At 42.6% G+C, this 23,430-nt stretch overlaps 1 protein-coding gene across 4 annotated transcripts in view; it reads left to right on the top strand.

Moving 5' to 3' along the window:
• Positions 1-410: 410 nt before the first annotated feature.
• CLSTN1 (calsyntenin 1) overlaps positions 411-23,430 on the top strand; it is a 77,593-nt gene continuing 54,573 nt past the window's right edge. For all 4 annotated transcript variants that reach the window (XM_070474256.1, XM_070474254.1, XM_070474255.1 and 1 more), the window contains exon 1: positions 411-744. In XM_070474256.1, coding sequence (XP_070330357.1) covers positions 654-744 — 91 coding nt within the window. In that variant the 5' untranslated portion in view covers positions 411-653. The remainder of the gene's footprint in view (positions 745-23,430) is intronic.

Below are 23,430 nucleotides of genomic sequence, written 5' to 3'. Positions count from 1 at the left end.
ACTTGCTCGAAGTGGCACAGGGTGCTGTCGCTCAGCGGTCCTGGGCTGCACCGTCCAAACGGGGTCTGCATCCTTGGGGGTGGGGGTGAGAAGGGGAGAAAGGGGAGGCACGTGCCCCAGGGTACCGCTAGGTTGGCTCGGGAGCCTCGGAGCGCGCGTGGGAAGGAGGCGTTGATGCCCTCGGCTGCAGCAGCCGACCGGGGCGGGGGATGCAGCCCCCTCCCTAGCCCGGGCCTTTCCCAACCTCTCGGGAGCCTGTCTCCCGGCGCGATCCCGCGGGCGCACTCGGAGGCGCGCGCGCCCCGCCCCCACCCCACGCCCCGCGCGCTCCCCGGGCCGCCGCGCGCGCGCCTCGCCGTCGCTCCCCTCCCCGCCCCTCCCGCCACCACCCCGCCCCCGGCCGGTACCCTCGTCGGACCCGAGAGAGAGCGCCGCCGCCATCTTAGTTGCTGCCGCTGCCTCAAGCGAAGCGCTGCCTCCGCCGAGGGGAGGGCGCCCGCGGCCCAGCGTCACGGCGGCGGCTCCTCCTCGGACCCTGGTGCTCGCCGCGGAAGCAAGCAGCCGGCTCCGGGTCGCGAGAGCCTCGCTCGGCGCCCCACGAGCGTCCCTGCCGCTCCCGCCTCGGGCCGGCCGCGGCGCCGGGAGCCGGAGCGATGCTGCGCCGCCCTGCGCCCGCGCTGGCCCCGGCCGCCTGGCTGCTGCTGGCCGGGCTGCTGTGCAGCGGCGGGGTCTGGGCCTCGCGAGGTAAGCCCCCGGGTCGGGTCAGGGCGCGGGGGCCGAGCGCCGGGAGCCGGGTCGGGAAGCGGGGGGTCGGGGCCAGGCGAGCGGCTCTGGGTCGGGGCGCAGGAGGCCGTGCGCGCGCGTTGCAGGCGCCGGGAGGGGGGGGCGGGGGGGGGAACCAGGTTACGTTTCGGGCGCCGCACCGGGGCCCTGGCCGCCCGCATTGCACCCTCGTCCGGGTGGTGGCTGCACGGGTCTGGGGGAACGTGCGGACGGGCCGAAGGATCGGTCCGCCTTTTTCGGCAGCGCCCGCATGCTGGGGCTGCATTCTCGGGGAGGGATGCCGTGTGCCTGTGTTGTGTGATCAGATGTGCATCAAGCCGGGGGTGCATGCACAATTTTTGGTGTGTGCTTACATAAGAGCCCACTCCCCCGCATCCCTTCCCAGATCCCGATTATCTGCGGCTGCAACCGCGGACGCGGCGTCTGCGCCTCTTTCCATCTCCTTCCAGGGTCTTTTCAACGTCTATTTTCAAAGGAGCAGAGGCTGAAACTTTTGACTCCCCTCCCACCTTTTCACCCAAAGGTGAAATTGTGATGAGGTTTACGACCGTGGTCTCACCCGGTGTTAGAAATCTTCTCTTCCGCCCCCAACACATTGGTGCGGTTTTTCTGACAATTTACACCATACAAATAGGAGAAACCCCTGTTTGATTCCTTAGGGTCGAAATTATTTTATGGTAACTTGACAAAAAAATATTTTTTAGTGAATCGATTGTTTTGTTGTTATTTTTTAACCTTCAACCACTTAACCTTTTAAACGTTGCACGCCTCTTGATATTGACTGATCTTGCCAACGAAAAGCTTACGCATTGCAGATATATGCTTCGGAGTGAATCTTGGAATGGTAAACATTTTTCTCGGCCTTGAAGCAAAGTAATCTAGGTGTAGTCTATAGAGAGTACTTAGATCTGTGCTTATGGTTTTTTTAAATAAAAATTGGAGGGAGGGAGGATTAATGGAAGGCCAGATGGAATGGTCATATTTCAATTTAGCAAGGCTTTAAAAAAAAATCTAATTTTCTCTTTCTGGGCATGACATATCAAGAGAAGTATGGTGTTCACAAATTAAAGGGCAGGAGAGGCAAATGCATCTTTTGTTCTATGTTCCTTTCTTCACATTGAGGATGATAAACTTTGAATACTTCTTTCATTTATTTCATTTCTAACATTCTGTTGACTCTGTCAAATTCAAATCTCAGTCACTATGTATCTAATTGCTCTCAGTTTGATTTTTAAAAGTTACATCAAACAGAGTTTGGAATGTTCTTTCCAGATGTGGGATGGGGGTCTGTAAGTTTAATATATCCAAGAAAAAACGTCAAAATTTGCTTCTCTTCGGGAAAACCCACACAGCTTAAAAATATGTGCTGGGATTGGATATTTGGGGAACAAGTGTATTTAGTTTAGTCAGTGATAATATTTCTTATTAAAACTCCACATTTTTCTTAAGTGTGTCCACTCATCTACATTTACTGTTCATTATTGAATTAGCAATGGGCTAATTAGCCTATTAGCATTGCTGAAGATCTCAGCTATTAAGTATGGTTTTTATGGCAGACTAACAGAAATCTCACATGAAAGACACGTTGAGGACTCGAGTCCTTTGTCATTTGCTAACTTTCTGTAAGATTTCTTGGTGCATTTTTAGTATTTAAGAATTTTTAGTCTTCAAAATAAAAGCATTTTAAACCTCAGTTATTCTGTTGTGTTGTTGGTTTTGTTTTGTTTTTTCTTTTTCTAGCTTACAAGTTAGAAAATGTGTTCCATGAAATGCAAATAAAACGGTTTTCTTTTGAGCTGTTACAAACATATCTTGTACATAAACAGGCAATTTGTGGAGACTCCTTCTGTGGGCTCTTTTTAAAAGATGATCTTTTCAGCTAATATGTGAATTCTTAATCCTGCCAGACAGTGTGACACTATGATCTTCTGTTGGTTCATACTCTAGCTGCCTTTAAAAACAATAGGAGGAAGATAACCTAAGCTGCTGTAAGGTTTATAATATGAATTCCATTTTGACTATTCATTGTTTTATGGAGAACCCTAAATTTCACTTTAATTGTAGCTAAAGTTCTCTTAAAAAAAAAAATTTCAAGTAAACCAGAAAACTAGGAGAAATTTCTGAGGCTGCTTGCCTTCTCCAGTCTGTCAATGATCAGGAAATAGAAAACTGAAATAGAGAAAATGGAAAGTTTATATGGCTACTAAATAAGAACAAATGCAATCTTGGAATGCATTTCGAAGCTAAATAAATAACGTGCACTGTTATTTTCCCGTTTGCACACAGGCTTCTTGGTAGAGCCTCTGCTCACCTTCCTGGTTGAAATTTCATCTCTCTGAACCCCTGAATCCTCCCTCCTCTGCTTCACTTTCTGCTTCTCCATGGCACTTACCCCATCCTGACACGCTCTGTTATTTACTTGCTCTGTTCAGTGCCTGCCTCCCCTCACTGGAACACACGCCCCAGAGCAGTCTGTGGTGTTCGCGTGTGTATCCTGTCACCTGCACTTGGTGGACTCTTTGCTGTGTGAACGAATAAAATGTATAATTGTGTTCAGTTTAGATACCAGTGTGTTTTTACATCCTGATTTTCACCTGAGATAGACGTTTCATGCTGAGAAAAGCATTACAGACATAGAATCCAAAGGAACTTGAATTCTACAACATGGATGTGAGAAGTCACTGTTAGATAATTTTTCAAGGATTCATTCTATTCATTGCAGTGTTGGGACATTAGATCATTAAACGGCTTTGTAGACTGTAACTCTGTGGTTACCACGTTGAGGTCATGTTTCAAAAATAGTGTAATTCTCACCTCATGGGAAAGTTTCTTACTTTGTTACCTTGCTTTTCAGAAGCAATTTTGAGGGAAAATAAGTTTATCATAGACTTAAATATTATACTTAATTTAATATTTTTATTGCTGAAAGTAAATGTATTTATTTCACATGAGACCTATAACTACTAAAGAAATAATATTAATGATTCTGAATGTGTTGCAATTAAAGAGCTATGACTTGGTTAACTGGAACCCTCAGTTGACTGGAACCTAGCTTTTGGCTGCATGCTACTTTCAGGAAAAGAAGCAGAAAACCTAGCAGTTTCCTAGAAATTCTGTTTCAAAAGAAAATTTTAAGCATTCATATCACATATTATGTGGATCAGTACTATTTGATTTTTGAGCCAAAAAGAAAACAATGAATTAAGTCTTAGGTGTGAGGAATATACTCTAATAATTGGAATTTTTGTGAAATATAACTATTTTCTAATGAAATTGGAAAATGCTATAGTTCCACGACACTAGTTTCAGGACTTGGTTAAGCTTACTAAACCCATTTTTTGTCTTTTTTGATGTGGACCACCTTCAAAGTCTTCACTGAATTTGTTGTAGTATTGTTTCTGTTCCATGCTTTGGCCGCAATGCATGTGGGATTTTTGCTCCCTGACCAGGGATCGAACCTGCACCCTGCTGTGTTGGAAGGCAAAGTCCCAACCACTGGACCGCCAGGGAAGTCCCACTAAGCCATTTCTTGATGTTTAAAATGAGGAACCTGAGGGATGTTAAATTTCTAAGAAATGAAATAAGCGATTGAATTATTGTTTTCTAAGACAATAAAATGTAATGTTTTGTATAAAGTTTTCATTTGTAAGGTTTGAAACAAAGTATATTTGGTTATTCTGAAAATCATGAGTTATTTCTCACTTGTTCTGATTAATTGAGGTTTTAGATCATTAGGGTTTTAAAAATGTACCTTGCTTTTTCTGTGGTTATGAGTTGGTGACAGCAGAGGTACTTAAGCAATGTATCTTGAAATTTAAGATACTGATTCATGATAAAATACAGATTTTAGTAGAGCCTCAGGAATGTAAATAGGTTCAGAGTTGGTGGAAATGATTTATGCAGTGTCATGTTCTTGCACTGTTAAAAAACAACAAAAACCAAACCCTCAGGAGCGACATCTTGACACCAGTAAAGGCTATCAAAGGCCAGAGTTAGGAGCCTTTAGGCTGTGATGGTTCTCCTGCCAATGCATCAGCCTGATTCGAGGGGTTGGTTTTTCCATGGAGCCTCCATCACCTAGGATTTGAGCACAGCATCCAGTTGTCCCCTATATGATAGGTCCATTCTTCCCTATGTTTTAGGGCTATTTTTGTTCATTTTCTCCTTTAGCTATAGGGTGATATTATTATTAGATTAGAATTTTCCACAAGATTTGTTGCTAAGGGTTTTTTTTTTTTACTTTTAAAGTTCTCTGGGAAGATTCAGTTGCTTCAAAGTAACTGAATTTAGAACATCTTAAAAACCTGTAAGACACATCTGAAAGTTAACGTCCATTCCAGAACCCCAGTGAGAGGTATGCAGTAGCACAATAGAGGAAGAATTGTGTTTCTCTTTTTTCATCTTTGGTCAGACGTGAATATGTTTTGGACCATAATTCTCTCGGGACAAGAACTTCTGTCAAGTCTGCTAATCTTCAAGTCTACTTTGATCTGTACTTTCTGGAACTTATTGTTTTAGGGCAAAAGAAGACTCTTCCTGCATCTCTCTTCATTTTAAAAACAGGTTTATTTCCAATGAAGGGGCTGCAGGTTTGGTCCCTGGTCGGAGAACTTGGATCCCATGTTCCTTGTGGCCAAAAAACCAAAAACTTAACACAGAAACAATACTGTAACAACTTCAATAAAAACTTGGGGGGAAAAGCAGGTTTATTGAAATGTAATTCACATTCTGTAATATTCACCCTTTTGAAGTATACAGTTTGATGATTTTAGTATATTTACCAGTTGTGCAACCATCACCAGTATCTACTTTCAGCACATTTTCATCACTCTAAAAAGAAGTGATGAAAGCCCTTAGCAGTCACTCCAAATTCCCCCTTCCCCATTCCTCCCCAGCAACCAGTAATCTACTGTCTCTATTCTGGACATTTCATGTCAGTGGAATCATACAACATGTGGCCTTAGCTTCTTTCAATTAGCATGATGTTTTCAGGGTTTATCCACATCATAGCAGGGATCAGTGCCCCATTCCATCTTAAGACTGAACAATATTTACTATAGACTGGGTGTATGTGTCCCTCCAAAATTCATACTATTGAAACCTAATCCTCAATGTGATGGTATTTTGAGGTGGGGTCTCTGGGGAAGTGATTTGGTCATGAGGGTGGGGCTCTCATGAATGGGGTCAGTGCCCTTGCACAAGAGACCCAGAAAGCTCCCTGGCCCCTTCTGCCACCGGCAGATACAACAAGAAATGGCTGTGAATCAGGAGGTGGGCACTCCCCAGACCCTGAATCTGCTGGCACTTTAATCTTGGGTTTCCCAGTCTCCGGGACTGTGAGAAATAAATTACTGTTGTTTATAAGCCACTCAGTCTATGGTATTTTGTTATAGGGCCCAGACAAGGACAGTATTCCATACTGTAGGGACAGATTACATTTTGTATATTCATTCCTCAGTTGACCAACATTGAGTTATTTTCCACATTGTGGCTACTGTGAATATTGCTGCTGTGAACATACATGTGCAGGTTTCTGTGTGGACATATATTTTCACTTCTCTTGGGTATATAACTGGAGTGGAGTTACTGAATCTTTTAACTCTGTGTTTAGCATTTTGAGGAACTACTAAACTGTTTTCCAGAGTTGCCACACCATTCTACATTCAGTCCTGACCCCTGTAATCACTCCTAGGAGTGTCTTTCTAATGAGATACATATCTCACAATTGTCTAACGGTTTTCTTAACGACAGTTTTAAGTTGCTGAATTTTTTTTGCTCCACTCAGGATAAATATTTCATCCAACCAGCTCCTTCCTTCTCTCCCTCCATCTCCCATATCATTCTGGTCCTCTACACTCAAGTAGAAAAAAAGTGAAAGTATCAGTTGCTCAGTCTTGTCCGACTCTTTGCGACCCCATGGACTTGTAGTCTGCCAGGCTTCTCTGTCCATGGATTCTCCAGGCAGGAATACAGGAGTGGGCAGCCATTTCCTTCTCCAAGGGATCTTCCCAGTCCCAGGGATCAAACCCAGGTCTCCCACATTGCAGGCAGATTGTTTACCGTCTGAGCTACCAGCACACAGGAACTCAAGTAGCCGTCTCTGTAAGACAGATGATTCTTCACACGTCCCTGAAAATTGATCATCCAGCCTGGGCATTCACTGGCTCACAAAGCACCCCTTTTCTTCAAAGCATTGTTTGGTACTTCAGTTAACTTTCCTTAGGACAAAATCTTACCAGTCCTTGAAGACTCTGTAGACACCCAGACTGACAGCAAATGTAACCTAGTATCCACGCCCCAGCTCCCCAAGGCACCCACCCCCCGCCATTTCTGCCTGTGGTCTGAGAGATGAGCTAGTACAATACAATGCCACTGACCCAGTGATGGGGTTCACCCCGGTCACAAAGCAGAGTAGATAGCTAGGGCTGGGCTTTATGAAAGGTATTCTAAGAAACAACTAGAATTCTTAAACTGTGACTAGTTTAGAATATGAGATTTCTTCATTCGTTACCTTTTCATTGCCTAGATTTAATTACCTAGAAAGTACTGTTAAAGTAAATTAGTTTGGTCCTTTGATTTATTCTTTTTTTTTTTTAACTATTAAATGTTTTATTGCTCTTATCCAAAGTTGCAAACATTTCTAAACAAATAAAAGTTATCAAGGAAAACGTACAATTCTTACACACATGTGTAATATGTATTCACATTATGCCTAGAAGACTGATTCTTTCTGTAACTCAATAATAAAATTATCATATAAAATATATCTCAAAGTTGTTTTGGGAATGTATATTACTTGCTTTACTGAGTGCTGGCTGTAGTGGAGAAGGGGTATAATGTCTTTTTCAACTGAAGTCTCATAAGGAAGTGATTCTGTAGTCCTTTGCGTATTGCTCTTTAAACTATTCATGATTTACCTAGTCTTCAATTATAGTATAAAACACTTAGAAATATGTCTTTAGATTGAAAGTGAATTTTAAAACAGTAAAAATGAATGTCATCTTTCTCTAATACCTACTTAATGTATAGTGAAGATGTGTTTATTCTGAGCACTTCCTAAATCTTAAAAGTATTAATAGAGTGCTTTCATTTTAAGAAATGCCAAGAAAAAAAAATTGAAGGTCATAAACTTAAATTGTAGATAGTGTAGAACTTGAGAGTGATTTGCATGAGGTTGTCTATTAAGTGGCTCTTAAAGAGCAAAATGTATTCCATTTGAAAAGTAGAATCCAGTCACATTTAATCTTGCATATTTAAGATGTAGTTAATGATGAATATTGATGGGACCAGCTGCATAATCGAAGTGTGGGGCTCCTTTGTTCAAACACTATTAGGAGTTTCAAGATGGCAGCAGAGCATTAAACCAAATGTGGGGCCCAGCACGCCCAGGAAACCTGGGAAACTGGCCCTGAGTATTGGTAGACTTAATATGGCCAGGGTATTCATTGAATATGGTCCTGAGACTGAGATTTTAGCCAGAGCCCTAGGTCCTCTGGGCACCCTCTCAGATGAAGCCCCAGCCCTCCCGGCTGACACCTCCCCACTGATCCCCCTGCCCCGCCGGCGAAGACTTTTATTCCCTGGTGGCCTCGGGGTGGAGGCTGCACACTGCTGTGTCCCCTAGCACCTGGCGAAGGGCAGACTGTGCTCGGTTCACAGAGCTCATCGGAGGTAGACACTAATTGAGGAATAGGGCTGCTTTTGATTTGCAGGATTAAAGCCCTTTGCGTCAAGCAGATTATGTTTACCTTGAAAAAGCCATGACTAATTCATGTCAGTTTCCTATTACTCATGGAATTAGTAGCAAGGATAGCAGAAATAATTAAAATTCTTGGATAATCCCTAATCTTTTTCTTTTTTGCCTCTTGTTTCAAACGTTTATCAGAGTGGCTGGTAAAGAGCAGAATGCACTGGCTTGAATTTAATTTTCTCCCTGAGCCGCTGTCACTTTGACCACCATCACAGAGGATGGTGGGGAGGCTGAGAGGTGGGCAGTGGCCATTCTCAGCCTTTAAGCACCTCCTCTGCTAGTACTGGGTTAATGGGAGGGTCCCTTGATAATCCCTCAGCCTGAATTATTAAGCCCCGAACTGGCAGTGTTCTGATCTTGCTTCTGAGTTGCTTGTAAATATCCATTAATATCTACCCCTGATTCCTGAATATAGCACTTGCATTTGGCAGGGATTTTCAAAAGTCCATGCCCAAGTGTATGAAGCCTCCTCCTGCCTAATTAAGAGAGGCGGCTTACAAGTATCTTAGAAACATTCAAAGCCTAGAATGGAAAACGAGTTAAATGCTTTTTCATATGAAATCTGACATTTTAAAGACCTTTTCTATTTGGAGGAAGATGTACCAGTGGAATAATTTAATAACATTGTCTCGCCTTTCCCCTAATGGTGACTTCAATTAATAATAGCTGCAGTATTAATACTTGTTTGATGAAATGTTTTAGAAAGGTCATAAATGCCAGTAATTAACATATATTTATTTATCATTTGATAGAGTTTATTAACCCCATTTTTTCTAGAATTAGTCCTTTCTGAGTATTGAAAGGTTTGCTGTGTTTATTACTACTTTAAAAAAGCAATGCATAAGGCAAGTATGTCTTCATTGCATTCTTTTTCTTTTCTATTAAAATGGTGTTTGCTTACGTGGTTTTCAGTGCTGATGAACAGTGTGAAGCCAGGGGCAATGAGAAAGCAAACATGGGCCGCTCAGGCCAGGTTTTGGTTGTTTAAGCCTGAAGGGAGAAGGCTAAAAGTGTTTCCTGAAGTTTCTGTTTTGTCTGGAAACTCAACTCGGGTGTAGGCGAGCCGACAGGTATTTGGGGCCAAAGCTTTGCCTTGGAGCAGAGCAGTCCTGACTGTACTTGCTCATCTTTGGAAACCCAAGTACAGACAGGGTAACGGAGGCAGGCCAGTGCAGCGGGAAGTGGTGGAACCCCGACATCTGAGGAAACCCCCATTGGTGGCTAACGAAAGTTAACCCGTGTCTAACTGGTCAGATTTAGGTCTTGTCTGCCCAAACTCTCAGGCACGTTTTACTTCTCAGATTGCCTGGGTGGGCTGAACGCAGCCCGGGTGAGGCTCCTTGTCTACCTACCCCCACACCCAGCTCCGTGCTGTCTTCTCCTGCCTGCTTTTCAGCTGCCTTCAACCAGCTTTGTCTTGATGTATTGTTTCCTGGGATCCATTTCTGATTCCCAGATAACCTGAAAAAGCAATTCATACTGCTTTATTAGGAATACAAATTGGAATTCAGATTATGTTTTTCCATGGATACATTGTTACAAACTGCTTAAAACTCCAAAAGTGATGGTCAGAAACCGGTTTAATCCGGAACAAGTGAAAATCAAGCAAATTTGCAGTTAACACACATCACACACAATCACCATTATACTGTGCTATGTATTTTAATATTATTCATTAATCAACAGTGAAGTGCTGGTTCACGTTTTGTGGTACACAGGTCTGAAGTTGTAGCGTGGCTTCAGAGAACGTGAGGCGTGTTGGCTCAGGCCTGGATGGAAGAGCCCAGAAGGAAGAGGAAGGCTGAGAGGGACAGAGCAGCCTGAGGGTCTGAGTGGGAGGAAAGGGAGGGGGTGTGGCCTGTTCACCGTGGTCCTGGAAAGGAAGAGAGGCAGCGGAAGGGAGGAGGTGCAGGCTGCCAGCGGCCCGGGCCCAGGCGGCAGCCCTGCCTCGGTGGCTGGGGCGCAGGACCCCCGGGTGGTGTGTCAGCCACGCGGGGAATGCCTGCTTGTGCAGGTCATCCTCTCAGGAGAGTACTCACTGGTGTGTGTCGTTTGCTCCAATGTACTGAATGTTTTCATCAAAGAAAATTTTACTGAAGAATTGGTATTCAAGGAACTTGCCTGGTGGTTCAGTGTGGTAAAGATGCCACACTTCCGAGGCATGGTGTGTGGATTCCATCCCTGGTCAGGGAACTAAGATCCCACATGCTGTGGCATGGTCAAAAAAAAAGAAAGGGAAAAAAGTGCTATTGAAAACTTTTCTTGAATTTCCAGGTTCCTGAATCTATGAATTAAATTTACTCCTTCATAAAATTATTTTACTAAAGGAAATGTAAAAAAAAAAAAAAGTGCTTGCCATAACCCCCCAAATTCTCAATTGGAGTTTTTAGGTGTCGTTTCTGGAGGTCATCCTTTCTAAGTAATGGTGACTTCTGACAGTAAATACTAAAGGATGGGCTTCCTCCTTGAACTGTTATATAGGATAGGTTGATCTCTGAGGCAGCTTTTCCATAAGGATGGTATATGGATAGGTGTTAAGTGAGTGTTAGTTGCTCAGTCATGACCGACTCTTTTTGACCCCATGAACTAGCCAGCCAGGCTCTTCTGTCCATGGAATTCTCCGGGCAAGAATACTAGAGCGGGTTGCCATTTCCTTCTTTCTCCAGGGGATCTTCCCGACTCAGGTATCAAATCTGGATCTCCCACATTGTGGGCAGATTCTTTACCTTCTGAGCAACCAGGGAAGCCAAAGGGTCTGTTGGTCACCTAAGTTTGGGACATGCAGTTAAACACGTTTCATTACTGTATGACTTCTTGGAACTTTTAGTATCATCATGTGTGTTGAAGGTTACTGAGCCCGGGTATAATCAACATTTATCCAACTAAGTTGAACACGAGCTCTTCCGGAGCCTCTTGTGGCGCTGGTGTTACATGGTACACACTTTGGGAAATGCTGCTCCAAATTCCGCAACCCCCCCCCCCCCAACACTGTAATACAATTTAGTACAAAAAAGAAAAAGATAAAATGACCTAAAATACTACCTTTGTAAGATCCTCAGTCTTAACACTTTTGTATCTATCTCTAGATTTTTTTCTTTCTCTTAGAGAAAATTATCTACATAAGTCAAAATTGTAAAGAAATGAGTTGATTTTATACAGTGTATTTTATAACTTTCTCAGTGTCATTCATTAAACAATTGTCTCAGGTATGGTGGGTGTAATAGTCCATTAGCAGGCTGGGGTAGGATCTATTTAAATAGTCCTTTAGGATTTCCAGACTGTTTGGGCTCAGGAACCCCATGCTCTTAAGAATTATTGAGGACTTCCAGGAACTTGTGTTTATGTGGGTTTTATCTCTTAATATTCACTCTATCAGAAATTAAACTGAGAACCTATTAATTTAAAATAGTTGTTAATTTATTTAAAATAGCAGTAATAGCCCATTAGATGGTAACAACATATTTTTGATAAAAAATAACTGCATATTCCGTGATAGTCCAGTGGTTAGGACTCTGGTGCCACTGCAGGGGCCACGGGTTCCATCCCTGGTTGGGGAAATAATAAAAATCCCCATATGCTGCATAGAGTGGCCCAAAGAAAAAAACAAAAGACAAAAACAAACAAAAACCCTCCATATTTCAAAACAAAAAGCAGTTTACTAGGAAGACTGGCATTGCTTTATATTTTTGTTAATCCCTTTCATTGAATTTAAGAGGAGGCAGGGGGATTCTGCATTCCACATTTTGCTGTCTGTTGTTTGGTTGAAGTAGGTGAAGAAAATTTGGCCTCACGAGACATGTAACTGGAAAAGGGAGACTTTGTGAGGAGACCTTTAGAGGGTCTTGACCCCCTCCCTCCACAGGAGTCTTCCCACCAACTTCTGACAGCTGGTGCCCTGGGGCAGTGGTTGATGTCGAAATGCAGCTGGAGACTGTGTCACCAGAACTCTGCTTCTAAGTAATAGTTGAAGCAGGAAAGCAAAGCTTGCAAGTGATTTACTTAAAAGGGGAGAGAAATTAGGGTTAATTCACTTATTCCTGTAATCATTTGTTGTTGTTTAGTTGGTAAGTCGTGTCTGACTCTCTTGGGACCCCGTAGACTATAGGCCGCCAAGCTCCTCTGTCCGTGGGATTTCCTAAGCAAGAATACTGGAGTGGGTTGTCATTTCCTTCTCCATCCTGTATCATGACTTCCTCTTATTTACATTGTCACTTGCTTTCTTGACTGTGGAAGATGGGACTTAATGGCCCTCATTATAGACTGGCTTTGCCTATTGTTGCAGCATGTTCTGCTGCCAAAGAGGGACCCTTACAAGTGGGCAGTCAGTGCTCTCAGTTTATCAGTCCAGCTCTTGTGTGTTTACGGATTATTCCTTTGGTTTTCTTTCTAAGTTCACTATGGGACACGTTTTTAATGAGGGAGAAGGCAAGAATAGGTGACAAAGTATGAGAACATGTTAAAAATCAGATTTATTGGATTTTTCTTTGGTAGTATATAATTACTCATTAGTGTTTTCTAGATGAAATCTGGGGAAAATTTGTCTTTTTTAAAAAAAATTTTCAATACTTAAACAGAAAGATTAATGTCTTTGTTTTTCCTTACAATATGGGCCTTTTGAGACTTTTAAATGACTGATACCATTGTAAAAATGTTTTTGTAACTACCACAATAAAAGAAGTCTGTTTGCTTTACTTTCCTGAAAAATCTTTTGGGGTGTTCTCAGAATCTGAAGTAGTGCATGGGTGTGTACGTGTTCTGTTTGTCTAGGTGGGGAATGACTGTTTGTTTCTTTGGGCATTTCCCTCGGATGGCCAGTGAGCTAGTTCTCAGCTAGTCTACATTCCATAAATCCGATTTCCTCTTGAGAGGTCATCTAATCCTTTCTCCCCGTTTATGATAAAGTCCTTTACTTTTGAAATCTCACAATTTGTATTCCCACTTAAATAACTGGTTATCTGAATATCATTGCATTAGAACATAAAGTATTTGTACTTTTGAACCACTATAGGAGATAAGTCCTGGGTGTTCATTGGAAGGACTGATGCTGAAGCTGAAACTCCAATACTTTGGCCACCTCATGTGAAGAGTTGACTCATTGGAAAAGACCCTGATGCTGGGAGGGATTGGGGGCAGGAGGAGAACGGGATGACAGAGGATGAGATGGCTGGATGGCATCACCGACTCGATGGGCATGAGTTTAAGTAAACTCTGGGAGTTTGTGATGGACAGGGAGGCCTGGCGTGCTGCGATTCATGGGGTCACAAAGAGTCGGACACGACTGAGTGACTGAACTGAACTGAAACCACTAAACTAAAAAGAAAAAAAAACCTCCTTATCTATCTAAAAAATCACTTTCTGAATTAATATGGCTAGAATTCTAGAAAGGAAGTGGTTTTAGAAATCATTTTAGTTCAGTCAGCCCATTTTCCCATAGAGGAAACAAGTGAAGTTGTTATTGTTGTCAGTATAATCTTTTTATAGCTCAGAATGTGAAAAGTAGGAAACATAGTGGAGACCAGTCAAGAGTATCTTTAACCCCGTTCCTTTCTTAATAAATAATATTCAGGAAGCATACATTTGGGTGACTTGTTATGAACATTTTCATGTGCGGTTGAGTCAGGAAAGATGATGAAATTGGATTATTAAAAATTCTGAAGGAAGGTACATTGTATTGACATAAAGTTACACTCTTAAATTCTATAGTGCTTGTTTTTATGTGAATATCTCAGAAGTCTTCACACTGTGCTCAAATCACAGTTTTGGAGTTGAGAAGAGCTTTAGAAACGGTATTGTGAAACTTTGGATGTAATGCTCTCTGAGTACTGGTGTTAGTTGGCCAGTCCACACTGGAAGTCATCCAATCAGGCAGCATCTTCCATTTTGGAGGGAGCTTTCACTGTCACAAAGTCCTTGGTCTTAGGGCTTCCCTGGTGGCTCAGTGATGAAGAACCCACCTGCCAATGCAGGAGACATGGGTTCAATCCCTGAGTCAGGAAGATCCCCTGGAAAAGGAAATTGCAATCCACTCCAGTATTCTTGCCTGGGAGATCCCGTGGACAGAGGAACCTGGCAAGCTACAGTCCAAAGGGTTGAAAAAGAGTTGAACACGACTTAGCTACTGGGGCTTCCCTGGTAGCTCAGCTGGTAAAGAATCTGCTGCAATGCAGGAAACCCAAGTTTGATTCCTGGGTTGGAAAGATCCACTGGAGAAGGGATAGGCTACCCACTCCAGTATTCTTGGGCTTTCCTGGTGGCTCGGCTGGTAAAGAATCCACCTGCAATGTGGGAGACCTGGGTTCAGTCCCTGGGTTGGGAAGATCCCCTGGAGAAGGGAATAATTACCCACGCCAGTATTACGCTGGCCTAGAGAATTCCATGGTGTTGCAAAGTGTCAGACGTGACTGCGCGACTTTCACTTTCTTTCACTAGCAGCTGAACAACAACCTTAATCTTAGCTCTGCCTCTTCCTCCCCGGAGAAGTGCTGGCCCTCTATAAGGGCCATGGAATGGAGAAGAACATGGACTCTGTAGCCAAGTTCCTGGGTTCACCTCCCAGCTCTGCTGCTTGCTTTCTGGGTGCTCGCCAACAGCCTCCATAACCTCTCTGTGCCTCAGTTTTTCCCCTCCGTAAAAGGGAGTAATAGTACCTACCTTACAGGGTTGTTAGGATTAAGCAGGTTTTGTGAGTGAGTGGAACTCTAGAGTATACATTGTGTGTTTGCTGTTTTATTAACTCAGTTCCATATAAGTCCCCGCCCCCTTTAAAAATTGAGGTGAAATTCACATAGCACAGAATAAACATAGCATTTTTAAAAATTAATAAACTTTTGGGGTTATGTTTTAATGGACTTAGAATGTATAGTAAGTATGCTGTGTGGAGAGTTAACAGTAGCCTTGCGGAGAAGCCTAGAAGTTTTTGTCAGCCTGAACTCCAACCTAAATAGCAATTTGTTGTAAAATAAATGAAGTCAGCCTTCTTCAGTACTGACCCAACCTAACTGATTATGATTACTGCATATCATTAGCCTTCGACTTAGGGAGAAAGTCTCCTCTGTCCAAATGTTTGGGGTCTGGAATCCTTCCCTTTTAGCCTTAACACGCGTCTTGAGTGTATCTGTGTTGATTGTCTGCTCCAGAGCCCCTCCAGCCCATCTCTGCCCACAGTACCTTGATGCCTCAGTGATCTTTTCACAGAGCTGAAAGAAATGCCCAACAATTCTGTTTAATTAGCTTGGGTCCAAACAGCTTAATATTTATATCCCAGCATCTTAATATTTGTATCCTAACAGCATAGTAGCAGTTTGAAAAAATACAGAGAAATTGAAAGAAAAAAATAATATAATAATACTTTTAATGCATCTTGAAATAATTCCAAGAACTTACTAATGGGCTATGTGCTCCTGTTGAGCAGGGCGCAGCTTCTCAAAGCTGTAGTGTTATCAGACACCGATGCCCTCTTCTCTGTTCCATATTGATTTTTCCAGGACACTTCTTTGGATCACAGCAACTGCTAAAAACTCAGCCTTGCAAAGCTGCGAGACACCAAGAGGAATGCAGTGCAGTCTGCTGTTGAGCTATGAACTACCCCAAACTAGCAGCTGGTCTAGGCTTTCCTGGTGGCTCAAACAGTAAAAAAAAATCTACCCGAAATGCGGGAGACCTAGGTTTGATCCCTGGGTTGGGAAGATCCCCTGGAGGAGGACATGGCAACCCACTCCAGTATTCTTGCCTGGAGAACCCCATGGACAGAGGAGCCTGGCGGGCTGCATTCATGGGATTGCAAAGAGTTGGACACAGCGAGCAGCTAAGCACAGCACAGTAGCAGCTTGTCTCTACCTGATGGACTTGAAGTGTCACTCATTTCCCTCAAATTTAAAATATCCTGCATCTCCCCTGTAGTTTACAGGGACTCTTTGGTGCGTATATTTAGGAAACATGGATCTACTTAGAAGGGTAGAATCAAATAAATGTTAAGATGCTTTGAGAATCCATTGCTTTCAAAAAATAATAGAAATTAATAAACTTTTTTAGATCAGTTTTAAGTTCCCAGCAAAATTGAATGCAAAGTATAGAGAGAATTTTCATATACCCCCACCCCACACATGCACACTTTCCCCTAATATGACTGTTCAGTAATAACTTTGATACATCCGCAGCAGTGTCCAGTTTCAGGTTCACACATGTGCGTTCCATGGTTTTGACAAATGTATAGTGACAGGTCCCTACCACTGTAGCATCATACAGAGTACTTTCATTGTCTTCAATCTGTATGCTCATCTGTTCATTCCTCCTGCCTCCCTGAACTCCTAGCAACCAACTACTCATCCTTTTACTTCTCTATAGTTTTGCTTTTATAAAATTAAAAAAATTTTTTAATTTTAAAAATTATTTATTTGGCTGTGCTGGGTCTTAGTTGCGGCTCGTGGGATCTATTGAAAATCCCTTTTCCATGGATCAAACCCAAGCCCCCTGCATTAGGAGCTCGCAGTCTTAGCCACTGGACTGCCAAGGAAGTCGCTCAACATAATGTTTTAAAGTGTGTAGTTCAGTGGCATTTAGTATATTCACAGTGGTGTTCAGACACTGCCTCTGGGTAGTTCCAAAATTTCACTGCCCAAAAGGAAACCGCATACCCTTTAAACAGTGACTCCCTCCCCCTCCCCCACTTCTGTGCAGCCACTTCTGTGCTTCCTGTGGATTTAATTATTCTGAATATTTCATGTAAATGGAGTCATACAGTATGAGATCTTTTATGTATGACTTCTTTCACTTAATGTTTTTGACATTTGTTCCCATCGCAGCATATATCAGTACTGCATTCCTTTTTTTGGCTGAATAATATTCCACCATATGTATATAACATTTTATTTATCCACTCATCTGTTGATGGACATTTTCGGTTCATGCAGCTGTCGGCTGTCATGAATAGTGTTGCTATGAATATTCACATATGGGTAATTGTTAGAGTGTGTATTTGAGTTTTAAATTCTTCGGGGTATATACCTAGGAGTGGGATTATTAGGTCATACAGTAATCCTATGTTTAATTTATTGAGGAACTGCCAAACCAGTGGCTGAACCATTCTGCATCCCCACCCACAAAGGGAGTTACCATCCCTTCTTTCCTTCCCTCCCCACACCGGCTTTTTAGGTACGAGCTTGTTTCTGCCAGCCTGCCTGGTTACTTTCTTTTTGGGTGCTCCCTGGTGTAGACACCAGCTTTCAGATGGGGCAGAAGGTTCAGTAGAGTTCCCCACGACAGGAGTGGAGTTGGAGTGGCATGTGGCCCCTACCCCTCGTCTCAGCTTCTTGGCTGTCCCTTCATACCTACTTTATTAACCCCACATTGAGCTCTAGCCAGGGGCTGTGCACTGGTGCCGGGGCTCACATTCGTGTCCTTTGTATTTCTTCTTGTTGCACACGACCTGCCTCCACACTGGCAGGTAGTTTTGAATCCTGACTCCACGTTTCTGAGTGTCTGTTCTAGCTTCGTGTGATCTCCACTTTGATATGGAAGATGAAGAGCACTAACTGAGAATGAGCCTTCGAAGGGTTACCAGAGTCTGATCCTGGGGTTTCTGGGGTGCGTTTCTTCAGTGACCTTTTGGGATGGTCACTATAAGTCCACCCACCTTTATTTCTGTCCAGTTTCCACCTTGCCATCTTGTTCTCCGTCATGAGGAAATGAGGAAAGGCTGAGTTAAATACTTTTCAAGGTTTAATATACTATTTTTAGAGCTTCAAATGCCTCGTAGTTAAGTAAAATTTTTATCAAGGCACTTCATAACTTGAAACTGATGTCACTTTTCCAGCTTTCTTGTGGCTTTCCTAATAACTCTCAAAAGAGAAAATGTTTATTTAATACCTGTTCTTGTGAATAATGTCATCAGCTGTTTGTGATTTTCTTTTCTTCTCTAAAGGCATAGAAACCAGTCTAGAATTTGCTCAGGGTCAGTGCAGACTTACTGAAATAGAGCTGAAAATGTTCATTTTCTTCCAGTCCTTGAACCAGATACCATATTCTTCACAGATCCCTTAAATATTGGCCATAGCATATGTTCACAACTTTTTATTTTCTCTGGAATTCTGTGTTTTCAGTGTCCTGGGGTTTGAAACACCTAGAATAACTTAGGGGAAACTACGTCCTTGTTTTCTTCCTTCATGTCTTCCCCAGTCTTGGACTTTCTCTCATCATTATGTTGAGTCCGCTTTTCTTAACATAAATGTGCTTCTTAAGAGACTCATTGGCAAAATAAGATTGAGCTGTTTCATATTCTGTGTTGATCACAAAACTTTTACGTTTATTTTATTTTTCTGGCCATGTTGCGTGGTATGTGGGATCTTAGTTTTTAGACCAGAGATTGAACTTGTGCTCCCTGCAGTGGAAGCCTTGAGTCTTAACCATTGGACTGCCAGGGAAGTCCCTATATTTTAAATAATGTTAAAATTCTATGTAAAAACATTTATCCCCACCAATCAGCTGTATCAGGTTTATTAGACAATTCCAGTCAAGTTACGACAGAACTTTGTGTAATAGCTGTTAAGAACATTGCATTGATAGTGAATGTCACAAAGTCTTGAACATTCTGTGGCCTTTTCTGAACTATATATGATAAAGTTTTCCATTGTATATGAAGGTCAGGAGACTAAAAAAATACACAAAACTTGGAAACTACCACTGGACTATTATGTTATGTTTCAGGACAGCGCCCTATCCTATTTTAATTCAAGACAAGTGTGATGATGATAAAAAAGAAAGAAAAGGGCAAACCCAGCCTGTATTTCCTGATAACATTGCAGAATAGGAAATTTAAGGAATTCATGGCAGGTGCTTTTTTGCATAACTAGATTCCTGATTGACTTGCATTGTAAGAGTAAACTGAGAGATGGATGTGTACATATCAACGACTTGAAATGCTCTAAGAGTGGTTTGGTGGTAGATTTGTTCCTGTCATTCTATCTATCTAATTCTGTAGGAAACTGCATAAAAATGCATGTACTCTGAATAATTCCCATGCACATAAGATATGAACTGAGAGGCGTTCAAGGGCTCTGTTCCAAAAATGTTTTCTTCCACCACCTGGCAGGGTGCCTGCGTTTCTTACCTTCGTTTCTACTTTTACGTTAAATCATTGAAATAAATACGTTGCAAAATGCAGTTGTGGGTCATTATTCTTCATTTGTACCCAGCTCAAATTAGTTTGTCAGACTAGTCCTAGAAGGGTTGTGAAAGGTGAAAGTTAGAGCAGGTAAGTGTGGATTTGGTACAAATGAAGAGGAAAATCTGGAAACACTCTGATGGGGTGGGGATGGGGTGAGGCAGATGAGTGTGTTGGCAGCACTGCATGTACAGAAAGGCGGTGGGGTGACCTGAAAAATCAATGCATGGCCTTGCTGTACATCTCATTTCAGGGAATAGTCATGCATGACATGCTTTTGCTAAAGGGCTTGTGCTGAAACAAAAGCAGGGGCTGTAGTTGGTACCAGTTACGAGTATCCTAGAAGAGTGAAGCCAAAGACAGGTGTCTCGCAAAATGGCTTTCTGGGGATAGTGGTGAGGTGGGGGTGGGGGGGTTGGTGTGTACAGAGAGCAAGAAAGCATTTAAGAGAGCACAAGTGAGAATTGCTGTTTCCCTTAAAGAGAACACTCCAAATGCCTCTTCATGAACTTCGCTTGATATGTCTATTCATTGTTGGGGAGCACAGCAGAACTTTTGGGCATATGTCCTGTTCCAACCTGCCTGGCTCCTGGTCAGCCTGATTGGCTCAGACTCCAGGGCATGGCCCAGGAGATCAGGTCTAGAAGGTTCTGCCCCACACCCCAGTTACAGAGCACTGCTGTGGTATGTGAATTCAGTGTATTCTTTGCCCTCTGTGGTTTGGGCTCCCCTCTTCTGGTAGGATACTAATTTTAATAAGCCCCTCCAGTTTCCCACCTCTTCTGTGCCTCACAAGGCTGCACTCAGAGATATCTCAGTGTTCATGCACAAACAGCCACTACTAGAGGAAGCAGAGCACAAGGAAGGCTCATCGGGCCCGCTCAGCCTAACCTGAGTGCCCACCATGCTGGTCAGAGAAGACCCCTAGGGTTCCCTGGGGATGTCAGCCTGCAAACCACCCTCGTGCATCACTGTGGGGTCTTGTGGGACTGGGGCCAGGTGCCTTCTCCATTCCCATGAAGGCTATAGCTGCGGGGAGGGCTCCCAGCACAGGGGCAGGTGGTTGTGGAGTTTTCATGACCAGGTCTCTAGAGGAATCCTGTGAGCCTGGAGCACTTCTGCCTGGTCCCTTCCCAAAGGAAACCCTGAGGGAGACACCCCTCCCCACCCCCCAGCCTTCCCAGAAGTTTAAGGACTGTCTGCCCTGTGCTCCTCGCCCATCACCTAGAACTTCTGGAGGAGTTGGGCAACGCCTTTTGCTGTTGGAAGCCATGTTGCAACTGGACGTGAGGCTCCCACACTGGAGTGGCTGCCGCATCACAGTTGTGACATTCACAAGAGGTTCTCAGTTACCACGTGAGAGAGCATCCATGGAGCTCAGGAGACTAACCTTGGAACACAGGCATTACAGTTAGACTTGCTAATTATTACTTTGAAGAGTTAAATACAAGTTACTGTGGAAATTTGAGTGCTAAAAAAATGAGATAATGGATAACTGAAGGGTATGTAGCCTCTTTATTTAAAAATTTTTTTAAGGATTTTTGTTTGTTTTTAAAAAATATTTATTTTGCTGCACTGGGTCTTCGTTGCAGCATGTGGGATCGATAGTTGCAGCATGCAAACTGTTAGTGGCAGCCTGCAGGATCTAGTTCCCTCACCAGGGATTGAACCTGGGCCCGTTGCATTGGGAGTGTGGAGTCCTAGCCACTGGACTACCAGGAAAGTCCCTCAGTAAGCCTCCTTAAATGTTAAAAAAAATTTATTAGAGGCTACTTTAAAATGTCTGCATTTTCCTGATAATAGTGAATGAAGTATGCTAAATAACTCCTTGGATGACTTTGGATCAGTAATTATACTGTGCTGTGGATGGTACAAGTAGATTGTCACAGACTTATCTGTAGAGCAGACCTGGAACTTGTTTGAAGAAGGAAATCCTTATTCTATTGCTTGTGGATCCATCTGCCCACCCACCCACTCAATTTCCTTTGCATCTTTTTGCTAACAGTGAAGTTAAGAATGTTTACTTAAGTAACCTCTTGACTAATGTAACAAAGATGCCCTTCTATAAAGTTAATTGGGGGACAAGATGGAAGCAGTCCTCTTGGAAGTTATTTTTAAAATTATTCTCAATAAATGTGTAAGGCTTCTGTCTTTATCAGCTGGACTCCTCACCATTATTCAAAGCAAACTATCTTTTCAGCTTCAAATTAACTTCTTTGTTGCCTTCAGCCTTTCTGTGTCATTAACCTTTACATACTTTAAAAATGCAGCAACAGTATCTTTCCTCATTCGTTATTTCTTTCCTGGCTTTCTCCCAGGGTCAGTGGGGAAGTCTCCATGAACTGGTAAGATGTTGCTTTGGAAGACCATGAAATACTAGTACAATTTGAGAACCACATGCATATAAGAAACATAATTTTACAGTTCGATTTTCAGTTACATTGAGGTGCAAGGGGAAGATGCCAGGTTTCTGAGGGTCAGCTAATAGAGATTTTACTCTGTTTGGGAATAGATTCTTACCTGGACTGGTGTCAACGGGCATTTGACGCCCCTAAAACCTCCTGCTGTGTGTCGTGTTTTCACATTTGACAATCTCAGCATGTGTGCTGTGTGCTTACTTGCTCAGTCGTGGCCAACTCTTTGCGACCGCATGGACTGTAGCCTGCCAGGCTCCTCTGTGTGTGGGGATTCTCCAGGCAAGAATACTGGAGTGCATTGCCATGCCCTCCTCCATGGGATCTTCCCAACCCAGGGATCAAATGCTGATTTCCCGCATTGCAGATGGATTCTTTACCATCTGAGCCACCAGGGAAGCCCTAAATAAATACCAACAGATACAAAATAAAAGTCGTCAATACAGCATCAGCAAATCAAATCCAGTGATATACAAAAAGAATTTTATACCGTGACCAAATGGGATTTATTCTACATGTACAAGGCTGTTTCATCACTAAGAAAATCAGTAACCGTCATATTAGCAGGTTAAAGAAAATTCATAAAATCACATGGTCATATCAGTTAATGCAGAAATAGCATTTGACAGAATTCCACACCTGTTCATGATAGAAACTCCAGCAAGTTAGGAAGAGAGGGGAGCTCTCTCAACCTGATAAAGAACATCTACAAAAAGCTTACTTTTTTTTTTTTTAAAAAAAGCTTACTTATTAAACATGCTCGATGGTGAAACAAAAATTGGGACGTTGTGGAAACCATTAAGGCATTATTGTTTAAGGGTGATCAAAGTACAATTCATGATGACACATCACAGAGAGATGTACCAAGTCAAATTATCTGATACACCAAAACAGATAAGTTTGAATCCTAACTGGATATTTGACATTAATTACTGTGAATTTTTAGATGATAGTGCCATTATGGTTAGTTTCCAAAAGAGTCATTATCTTTTAGAGATGTATGTTGAAGTATTGAAGGGTGGAATTAATATGATATCTGGGATTCATTTCAGAATATTTGAAATTTGTGGTAGGAATGGGAATGTATAAATCAAACAAGATTGGCACTGTGTTGGTAATTGTAGTGGTTGAATTGTGGGACCATGGGACTCATTATTCTAGTCTTTCTTTTATATCTTACATAAAAAGATTAAGTTACCTGATGTAGAACTTGTTTGATCTCACCCATTACGATGGCTACTGTCAAAAACCAGAAAGTAACAAGGGTCGGTGAGGATGTGGAGAAATTGGAACCTTGTGCACTGTCGATGGGGATCTAAAATGGT

Source organism: Odocoileus virginianus, chromosome 11, assembly GCF_023699985.2.
Source record: "Odocoileus virginianus isolate 20LAN1187 ecotype Illinois chromosome 11, Ovbor_1.2, whole genome shotgun sequence".
Lineage (NCBI taxonomy): Eukaryota > Metazoa > Chordata > Mammalia > Artiodactyla > Cervidae > Odocoileus > Odocoileus virginianus.
This window is presented reverse-complemented; position numbering and strand designations above follow the sequence as displayed.